Source organism: Propithecus coquereli, unplaced genomic scaffold (assembly GCF_000956105.1).
Source record: "Propithecus coquereli isolate 6110/MARCELLA unplaced genomic scaffold, Pcoq_1.0 Scaffold300, whole genome shotgun sequence".
NCBI lineage: Eukaryota > Metazoa > Chordata > Mammalia > Primates > Indriidae > Propithecus > Propithecus coquereli.
The window spans coordinates 1,822,150-1,833,186 of NW_012148620.1; the positions used below are offsets into that span (position 1 = coordinate 1,822,150).

Consider the following 11,037-nt stretch of genomic DNA (forward strand, 5'->3'; position numbering starts at 1 on the left):
GTTGCTCCATAGTAAATTTATTACACAGGTGCTGTAGCACTATTAGATAATACTAATGATAACAGTAACAGCTAACATTTATTTATTTATTTATTTTTGAGACAGAGTCTCACTCTGTTGCCCGGGCTAGAGTGCCGTGGCTTCAGCCTAGCTCACAGCAACCTCAAACTCCTGGGCTCAAGGGATCCTCCTGCCTCAGCCTCCCGAGTAGCTGGGACTACAGGCATGCACCACCATGCCCGGCTAATTTTTTCTCTCTATATATTTTTAGTTGTCCAGATAATTTTTTTCTATTTTTAGTAGAGATGGGGTCTCACTCTTGCTCAGGCTGGTCTCAAACTCCCGACCTTGAGCGATCCACCTGCCTCGGCCTTCCGGAGTGCTAGGATTACAGGTGTGAGCCACCGCACCTGGCCAACAGCTAACATTTATTGAGTGCTTACTGTTAATATGTACCAGATATTGTTATATAAGTATAATACTTTACACATATTAACTCTTTTAATCCTCACTATACTATTATTGTTCCCATTTTACAGTAGTGAAAAAGGCCCAGATGATTAAGGAACCTGTCCGAGGCCACACAGCTTCAAAACCTTTGTCAGTCTATACCCTTTTACTTCTACATTATTATTTTTAGATTAATTTTTAGAGAATATTTGACATCAATTTCCTCGAGTTCTCAGTGTCGGGATATTTTCCTGGAGGTGGGAAGGTTTAATAAGGTCCCTGAGTTTGGAGGCGCATCCGGTGGGATTCTCAGATCAAGGATGCATTAGTGTGACTGTTTAGGACCCTCGGGGATCATTAAAAGGCAAGGTTATGTTTTGAAGGGCTGAAACGATGCATGGGGCTAGAAGTTAGACTGTCTGCTAATGGATTCAGTGGCTTTTCTTGGAGCGAGACATTTTTATTCATTTCCAAGCCAAAAACAGATGTGTATTTTTCAGGAATGGTTAAAGTTCAGGGGTTGCGGGTGGGGGATTGAGAATATAGATTACCAGGCTTCGCCTTCAAATCCTTTGGGAAATGAGATAGGAGCATAAAACAAAACAAACCAATAAAGAAACCTGTGAACTTCCCCCCCTACCCTTTCCCGAACTGACCAACGGCAAACACCCTTCTTCAAGGGTCCGTTCCTCAGCTTCTCCCAGAGTCCTGGGGACAGTTCCCTTCTGAATAACTTTTACTTGGAACAGAGCCTGTTCTAAACAGAAGAATCTTTTTTTGGACTAGATCTTCGTGTAGCTAAGTCCATTGAACTAAAAGTGTCAGGTCATGCAGTCAGGGACACATGGAGGCAAGTGGAAGGTTCTCTCCAATGGACAATGAGACACGTACACAGAGGATGCCAGCCCTGGCTTCTTTGGTGGCCAAGGGACTTGGGGCTACCAGAGTAGATCAGAGTGCTGGCGGGGGGTGGAGGGTGGGGCAGGGCCATGCTAGCAACAGTGTGACCTGTGCCCTCCTGAGGGCTGCCTGAGCTTCACCGAGGACTGAGGCCTTGACTAAAGCTCCCGTAAGGGAACGGGGAGACGGTACTGTGCCATGAGGGGGCGATGGGAACGTCCATACACCCCGTACTACGGCAGTGAGGAGGCCGAGAAGACAAAATAGCTTTAGCATAGGTGGTAGTGGAATGAGGGTGGGGGCTGAGTGAGGGATGAGCTGAAATGTAACGAAACGAAAAGCAGGAAGCACCCTTAAGGGCAGGGCTGGCCCAAGTTAGTGCTCCCGGGCTGTACGCTGGGCTAATATGGAATCTGCACCGCAAGCTGCTTCTGGGCACGTAGGCAAAGGCGTTCTTGTCCGCCACGGCTAACACGCCCACAGCAGTCGAAGTCCTTATCACTGAGTCAGCAGGAAGGACACTGGCGACCCCGGGGGTCTGGAGGAGCGGGGCTCATTGAGTGGATCCCCCTCTGCATGGATGAGTGGTGTCTGCGAGGACTGACGTCCGGACACGCCCCCTGCCCCCTCGGCAGCTCCCCTCTCTGCACAGTTCTGTCGCGCACAGAGACATCGGCTCCTGGCCGCCTGCCAAGTCGGGCCACGGGGCAGGGGGAAGGCGCCGCGGGAGGCAACTTCAGATGCGGCCGCCGCCGCAGCCACTCCTTTAGACTCTGGACGCGCCAAGACTTGGGGCGCTCTGCCTCCGCGTTATAAAAGCACCGGGCAAGGGCCCGCCGGCAGCCCGGGAGGCGGGTACCTGCCTCGGAGGAGTTGGGGCCACCGCGCTGCGCCCCCACCTGTTGCGGCTGCCGCGCTGCGCTCGGGGCGCGCCGGGCTGCGGAGATGGGCCGCTACTCGGGCAAGACGTGCCGGCTGCTCTTCATGCTCGTGCTCACCGTCGCCTTCTTCGTGGCCGAGCTGGTGTCGGGCTACCTGGGCAACTCCATCGCGCTGCTCTCCGACTCCTTCAACATGCTGTCGGACCTGATCTCGCTGTGCGTGGGCCTGGCCTCCGGCTACATCGCCCGGCGCCACACCCGGGGCTTCCGGGCCACCTACGGCTACGTCCGCGCCGAGGTGGTGGGCGCGCTCAGCAACGCCGTCTTCCTCACCGCGCTCTGCTTCACCATCTTCGTGGAGGCCGTGCTGCGCCTGGCCCGGCCCGAGCGCATCGACGACCCCGAGCTGGTGCTCATCGTCGGCGCCCTGGGGCTGGCGGTCAACGTGGTGGGGCTGCTCATCTTCCAGGACTGCGCCGCCTGGTTCGCCTGCTGCGGCCGCTGCCAGCGTCGCCGCCGCCTGAAGCAGCAGCAGCAGCAGCTGGCGGAGGGCGGCACCCGCGGCGCTTTCGGGGGCCTCCAGGGCGCGGAGGACGGGCGGCACGCGGCGACCCCGACAGCCCCCGGCTGGGACTCGGCCGTGACCCTCCGGGGGGCTTCGGTCGAAAGGCAGCAGGAGAAGGGGGCGACCGTGTTCTCAAACGTAGCAGGTGCCTTTCGGTTGCATCCTTGGGACCACTGTGTCCTCCCTCCCTTCTCCCGCCCGGTCCTTTTCTTCTCATCCCACGCCCTCTTTTGCTTCTCCCTGCTTTTTTCTTTTTTCTTTTTTTCAATCCCTTTCCTTTACAGTTCCGCTTTACTTCTGTTCTGCTGATTTAACATATTCCCCACGATTTCTTTCTTTCCTTTTTCTTCTGGATTCTCGGGTCCCCCAGCTTCTTTTCCCCTCCCCCATTCTCTGTGTAGGGAGTATTGATTTTCTTGGAAATTAGCCCTTGTTGGGCAACAGACAGCATCCCCCAGCCCCTCCTCCCCTTCGTTAGTTGCTTCATTAGTTTGCTTTTTCCCCTCCCCCTTCTGTCCCCTTGCATGTTCCGGGTTTTGCGGGTGGGGGTGGGCTCCCACTCGCCCCCTTTTTGTTTTAACTTGAAAGGAAGTGTGAATGAAGTCCAAAGGTGGATCACAAGGCTATTTCAAGGCCAAAATGTACTGTTCTGGGCTGTGTGTGTGCAGGGGCAGGGTGTCTCATAAGCTAGTAGGAATTTTAAATAACGAAACTTTATTTTGCGTCCATTGGTTCTTTTTGTTTGTAGAACTTATACACAACACAAGGTTTCTTCTTTGAATGCAGGTGATTCCCTGAACACCCAGAATGAGCCTGAAGAGATGATGAAAAAGGAGAAAAAGTCCGAAGCCCTGAATATCAGAGGTAGGGTTGACTGTGGACTGTGCTGTTCATTTCTGTTGGACTTTCAATAAAGGTTTGAAAGTAGCCCAGGCGCATGCATAGACTATGACCCTATCTCTTGCTTAATCACTGCATTGATTGAGGGAGAAAAACTAGTTGCTAATGATTTATCTTTGCTCCACTTAGATCCATGCTAAAGCTATCTGCTCCCGAGCCCCACATATCAGTGTCATGTTACTACTTTACTTGATTTTACTCGTCTATGGGTATGGCTAACATTCACTCTACCCTATTGGAATTGAATGTGATTTTGATGAAGATGGGAAATGAATGGGTGTGGCGCTATCCAAGGTTATGTCCTGTGTGGCATTGCCGAATGACTCTATCACCTGAGTTACTTCTGCCAGAAATCTGCTTTTGTGAAGGGACTCTTGGCTAACTAAAACCTCCACTTCCTGACCAAAAGTGGGGCTTCTGGTGAGGCCTGTGGAAGGCAGCTAACTAGCATTCTTGCTCAAGATCTGAATTGCTGGGCTAACATCAGCCCAGGGGGTTCTGAGATGTGTTTCTCACTAGACACCACTGTATCCAATATCTCTCCTTTCCAACTTCTTGGCCACAGATCTTACTTCAGAGTAATTCCAGAAGGGATTAATCCTCAATCTTGACTTTGAGAATTTCAACAAGGATTAAGCAGCCCTTTACCTTCATGTGGTTTAGGGAAAGCCTGTAGCGGGGCTTAGATGGAAATGATATAAAGAAAAACTAATAATCTGGGAGAGATTTCATTTTTGAGAGTCTCACGTCTGTTTTACAAAGTGATTTCCAGAATGAGCCTATAGGGAAAATCCAGAAAACAACAACAACAATAATAACGTGTGAGCTCCTAAAATTTTCTAAATAAACTAATTTTTAAAAATGTAAATGCAACAGTGGAATTTGCTCTTCAGAAGAGCCTGGTGGTGAATCTTTTTGGAAAGAGAGAATCTGCAATGAAAAATCATCATCCTTTAATTTATCCTTCCTTTTTAAGGTTCAGTTTAAAAAATATATATATTATGGGTTTTTAAGGTGGGGTTCACCATCATAGCACTTTAACTTCTCAAAGCATGTTCTGTAATTACCTTCATTCTTACGTTACAAAGTTGAACATGTAACCAGCCTACTTTCAAACCCACCATTGCGTGTGTACTTTGTGCCAGGAACCATTCATGAATGAGTCAATTGGTGATCCACAGCAGTCGTACTGGGTGGAGACAATTGTCATTTAGATATCGAGTAGAATTGCTGACCCAGACTGCTTCAGTAAGGGTTAGCTCAGCTCATTCCTGCTGCTTCTGATGAGTACCTGTGCTGTGGCTAACAGGAGCCTCCCCATATTTCAGGCTAAGTGTGAGGCTGTTCTCACCTTAGGCCCCCTGACCTCATCTTGGACCCACAATCAGGGGAGGATCACAGAATGTTAGAGGTGGAAAGACCTTAGGGAAAATGAACTTCAACCCTTCACTTTACAGATGAGGAAACAGGATGCAGAGGGTTTGGAGGCTTCCCCAAGTCATGCCAGCTAGCAGCAGAGGCAGGGCTCCTACACCACATTTCTGGCTCTGTCCATTATCACACGCTGCCTCTGGACTCCAGATAGGGAGGGCTTACTTCTCCAGGATACACAGTCCGCTGAATGGTTAGATTTCTAACATTTAAGGAATTGCTTTGGAAAGCAGGGCTGCACCCCAACCCCTTCCAGATCTACAGGGGAAACACCTGACGAGGATCCCAGTGAAAAGAAATCATTTCTTGATTTTCATTAGTGTTTCTCTTATTCCAATGGGAATAAAAAAACGAGTTCTAAGAAACACACTCCGTCTTCTACAAAACACAACGAAAGCACAGTCCTTTCAAAATTCTTGTCCATGTGCTTTGTAGTGGTTGATTTTATTTAATAGGATCAAACATGACACATTAAAAGTCATGTAACAGGAGACATGTGTCAGAAAGACAATTAGTCCTTTTTATTTTGGTATAAACATAGATAGACGAATGGCAATCCTGACATCTCTTGAAAATAAATCCCCTTTGATGAGATGTTTTTTTAATAATTCTTGCTTTTTTCCCACTAAGAAAGATCTCATCCTTCATAACCATTTGTCCGGTGTGAATGTGTCATTTCCAGTTTTTCAACAGATTCAACAGCATCGATGGCTTTTCCAGGTGCTGGGACACATAGAATTTAACTTATGTCAAATTGCCAAGTCATGTTATATGCCAGTTTGGGGAGGTTTTGTTTATATCTAAAGACAGCAAGTGAGGACCAAGGGCAAAGATTTGCTGTCTTGGCAAAGCTACCTTGTGAACAGTGTCACTAATTAGCTGATTGAATTGCCTGCTAAGTGGTGATCTTTGTCTCTCTGATAATGCCACGAGATTTATGTTTCTGAATCACAGATGTGATCACATCAGAGTCCGCCTAGAACCTTTCCTACATCTGGAATAAGGTCTAGATTTGGCCAACATTCAAGGGCGTGCTGCTCCGGTCCCAATACTCCTTTCTAGACTTTCTGCTCTACTCTTCACCCCTTTACGGCCTTAGCTCCTCCTCCAAACCCCTTACCGTCTGCCCCCACCCCCCAACATTTAATGCACAGCTCCAGTGAGGTAAGAAGGAGAAGTCAGGCAGATCCGATTTGAGTTCTGCTTCTGCCATTTACTAGCTTGGTGACCTTGTGCAAGAAAAGACTGAGCTTCAGTCTCTTCCTCTATACAGTGGAGATGATAGTACCAACATCACTGCGTTATTGTGAGGATTGGAACAGCACAAGGACCCACTCAGCAAATGATGCCCATTATCATCATCACCTCCTGGCCAGTTCTTGCAGAGTTTTCAGATGTTGTTTCATGTACTCTTCAGAACTAGCCTCTGAGGGAAGTGAGGCAGATGATATTGTAATTACCCCATTTCACAGATGAGAATCTTACTCCTCAGAGAGGCTGATGTTCATAAGGTCCATGGCTCATAGCGACAGTGTCAGGGTCTGTGACACCCAATTTAGCGCATCAGCCCCCTACGTTGCCCGGCAGGTGTGTCCTCCATCTGAGCCTCTCGTGAGTCTGCTGTCTGGAACGCCTCCTGTGGCTGCCTGCTGAAGTCTGTCTCCCCTCCAGAGTCCTGCTCAAATTACCCACCTCTCAACAAGGTTTTTCTGAGATTTCTCTTCACAGGAGACCCTCTTCCTCCCCCAGCAGGTTACTGAGGTACTTATCTCAGAATCCTGCCGGTGGACTATGGCTTTCTTCAACTTTGAATGGGAGGCTAGAAAACACATTGCATTATTATTAAATCTGAAGAATTCAGTGGGATCATGCTTTAAACAATTTTTCAAACTGAAGGTCATGGCAACTTGAGTCCTAGGATCAATGTAGTAGAGTATGATCCCATTTAGAAAATTAATTAAATAGAATACAAAATAGTAATAAATTGTATGTAAGGGCAATTTTTGCTTTCTCATGAACTATTTGTTTTAATTTGTGTCTCTGTGTGTGCTAGGATGCAAAACTTAATTCTTACTATAGAATATGGGAAAAACAAGTTTGAAAGCTGCTATTTTATCTAATTCTTAGGGGCTCATAGTAGAATTCTCAGAAGGAAAAGCTGAAATCGGAATTTGGGACTTATATGAGGCAAGATGCGCAGTAGATCTCTGGTCAGATTTTGGACAAGTTACTTAGCTACCCTGTGCCTCAGTTTCCTCATTTGTAAAATGAAGAGAGTGTCAACCTGAAATAATCAAAAGAGTCAGATTCCAGTATTAAAGGGTTTATTCACGTGAAAAGCTGGAAATGGCCATTCTGGGACGCACCACTCCAGAGAAATAGGGAGAACGCTCCAGAGTTGAAAGCTAAATTCTCACTTACATAGGAAGAAGACAAAGAAATAGAACAGGATTATATTTTCTATACAAGGCTGTTGATGAGTTATAAACAATGAATTAGTTACAGTTTGTTTTCTTTTCCTTGCAGCTTGTTTTCTTTTCTTTATAGCTGGTTTTCATTTTCTTTCCAATTTAAAAGGGCACTGGGTTAGCCCTGAAGTCTTTGTAGCAGAAAGGTAATAATAACAGGGAGGTTAATCTCTAATGAAAGTCAACAGTAAGAGGGAAAGGGTTTTCCCTGGAGCCCTTCACCATTTACAGCATTTTACAGAGCAATGTAGGTAAGGGGAAAGACTTAATTCAGACAAACAAGAGCTTACAGCTGCCTGTCACGTGACTGGGCCCCCTAAATCACATTCCTTTAAGGCTCAAAATAATTTAGAGTTCCAACAGCTTAGATTCGGAATTACATATTTTCACAAGAGTAACCACCTTAGAGAGTCCATAAGAGGACTTAATGTTTAAATACATGTAACACGCTTAAAACAATGCCCGGTGCATGTATGTTAGTTGGCATTACAATTATTATTAAATAAAAGACAGAAGTTACTCTCTGTCGTGGGAGTTATGACTTCATCAACTAGAAAATACTGTTTTCCTGAATGCCTACATCGCACGGCTCCAGTGTTATAATATAAACAAAGGATATTCGGGGTCTGATGTGGACCCTCATGTTACTTCTGGAGGAAAATGAGGCTCACACGTATGAAACAATCAGAGAATAACGACTGTCTCAGGCAGTGAAAATGATGTCAAGTTCGTATAGGAAATACTAGGTTTTCATATTTTTATGGCAGCATGTTTACTGCCCTGAAGAAAGTTACATCAATCTTCAGTTCCTTTCAGAGGAACAAGGTGTGTAGACCAACCCCTAGGAAAGCTTTGAGTTTCCCTTCTGGGGCTCAGGGGAGTAAGAAGCTCCTTTGGGGTTGTGGTGGGGGAGAAGAGGGAATAGACTTAGAAAATGGGAATGTTTAATGTATATATCGAATCAGGATCCTATTACCGTAACTAAACACCCAGCCAGAAAGAAATACGAGGATTTTTTTTATATCTGTATTATTTTTTGGCGGGGGAAGTTGCCACGAATTCCATTTAGTATGTTTACAGAATGCCATTTTACCTATAATGTTACTCAGAGGTCTAGAAGTGTTGCCAGGAGGAGGAATTAGCCCAATGAAAGCACCTTCCATATGAGAGTGTTCAGTCTTAGCCATGAGAGAGTCGTTAGTAATTTGGATTATTATTAATTCTACTAATCTGTGGGATACATGGAGAGACAAAGCAGACCTTTCTTAACATATATAGTTTTTTCTAGAGCAGCGCTTTGGAAACTTTTATGTGCATCGGATGCCCCCCCCCCGCCATCTTGTTAAAATGCAGATTCAGATTCTACAGATCTGAGGTGGGGCCTGAGCTTCTGCGTTTCTAACAAGCCTCCAGGTGCTGCTGGTCTGCAAACCACACCTTGAATGGCAAGATTCTGATGTTGCTTTCTGTAAAAAAAAAAAAAAGAAGAAGAAATGCTTTGTGTTTATATTTTATAATCCTTCTGACCATATTTTAACCCAATGTACTGAATTCCTAACCATTAATGTGCCTAAATTCCTAATTGTTCATGTCTAACAAACAACTGGTGAGGATTGCAGGTTTTTTATATCATAATCGATACCCTTAGAAACCATTCCCTTAATTAAATGTACCCACAATTTTTATTATTATCTGTAGAATTTTGATTTTGTTTTACTGTGACAAAAGGCTCTTTATGCAGTGGAAACATTGCTAGGAGCCCCTGTTCTTGAGGCCCTCTTAAACCAAATGCCTTTTAAATGACAGCTTGAGAAGTAGCTAAATGCCTGCGGGGAAGAGGGAAGATGGATCCTGGCAGAGAGAACACGAAGAATAAAAAGAACCACTCTTTTGATATATCTTAGTCCCTTCTCCTCTTACAAATGTTTAAAACAATTTAAAACACTGACACGTGTCTGAGAGAGAGAAATCATCTGTAGGGCTCTGTCTTCGGCTTGTGCCCTTTGATGGGTGGTGGGTGGTGGTGATGTAGCATTAAGAGTTGACATAGTCGCTCTTCCTGCAGGTGACTGCAGCTCAGAATCTTCCTCAGCTGTTTCTCTTCCCAGGATCTCTGAGTCCTGAGATGGTGGCCTGGAGTTTTATTTTCTGAGAAGCACTTACCATTTTTTCTTTTAATTCTGATCCCTTCTGCTGTTCTAACCGAAAAAAAAAAAAAAATGAAACAAAACAAAACAGAACCCCCCCCAAACAAAACAAACAAAAAAACCCAAATAGCAACAGGTATTCATATACTTAGAAATCCAAGTCCTTGAGTGTCACATGGCTTCCAAAGTTGGCTCCATGCTGTAGCAGTCTTTCTTTCTTCCTGGCAGGTGTACTTTTGCATGTGATGGGAGATGCCCTGGGGTCCGTGGTTGTGGTCATCACGGCCGTCATATTCTATGTGCTTCCTCTGAAAACTGAGGACCCGTGTAACTGGCAGTGCTACATTGACCCCAGCCTGACTGTCATCATGGTCATCATCATTTTGTCATCTGCCTTCCCACTCATCAAGGAGACCGCTGCCATTCTGCTGCAGATGGTCCCCAAAGGGGTTAACATGGAAGAGCTGAGTAAGTAGACTGGGTTCTGATCTAGAGCCACTCGCTGTCAAGTTAGTGAGATTCAGGCCAAAGGGCCAGCATTGTTTCACAGCAGGGTTTGATTTATGTGTTCTGAAATCCTTTAAATCACTAGGTGATAGGTTCAGACTTCATGTGTTTATAGCCTTGTAAGATGATTCCCAGCTCCAAGAACCAAAGGTCTTCTGTGACCCATGATTGTCTGACTCAACTGCAAATTTCTGGGACTGTAATGCTTGAATAATGCCTATTCCCGGGCTGTTTGCCTTCATGTCAAAGGTTTTTTTTTTAACTCAAACAAGGCCATTTCTACTAAGAACTTTATTTTTATTCTTATTTTGAAAACATGAATCATTCATATTCTAGACCCTGCTTTCTAGTTAATCGACTTTACGGGCATGCAGGTCACTATGTCATAACTCTGCCCAGTGCTGCAGGCAGAGGAGTTGGTGGGAGGGGAAGGACGGAAAGTAGCAGAAAGACAGCATTGTCTTTGCCTTCCCAGGAGCTAGCTTGTTTCCCAGTTAAAGGAACAAGATAAACATATGCAAAGCAATTTGTGATATATGCTGGCTACGCCTTTTAATAATATAGTGTCTACTTAAAATAGATATTTCAAACAATACATAGTAATAACAGTAGCAATACGAATACTTTTTTTTTTGAGACAGAGTCTTGCTCTGTCGCCTGGGCTAGAGTGCCTTGGCATCAGCCTAGTTCACAGCAACCTCCAACTCCTGGGCTGGAGTGATCCTCCTGCCTCGGCCTCCCGAGTAGCTGGGACTACAGGCATGCGCCACCATGCCCGGCTAATTTTT

The 11,037-nt window shown here is 45.7% G+C and overlaps 1 protein-coding gene across 1 annotated transcript in view; it reads left to right on the forward strand.

Moving 5' to 3' along the window:
• The first annotated feature begins 2,239 nt into the window (after positions 1-2,239).
• Positions 2,240-11,037, forward strand: part of SLC30A10 (solute carrier family 30, member 10) — an 11,674-nt gene continuing 2,876 nt past the window's right edge. The window contains exons 1-3 of the mRNA XM_012649674.1: positions 2,240-2,941; positions 3,583-3,660; positions 9,971-10,210. Coding sequence (XP_012505128.1) covers positions 2,296-2,941; positions 3,583-3,660; positions 9,971-10,210 — 964 coding nt within the window. The 5' untranslated portion in view covers positions 2,240-2,295. The remainder of the gene's footprint in view (positions 2,942-3,582; positions 3,661-9,970; positions 10,211-11,037) is intronic.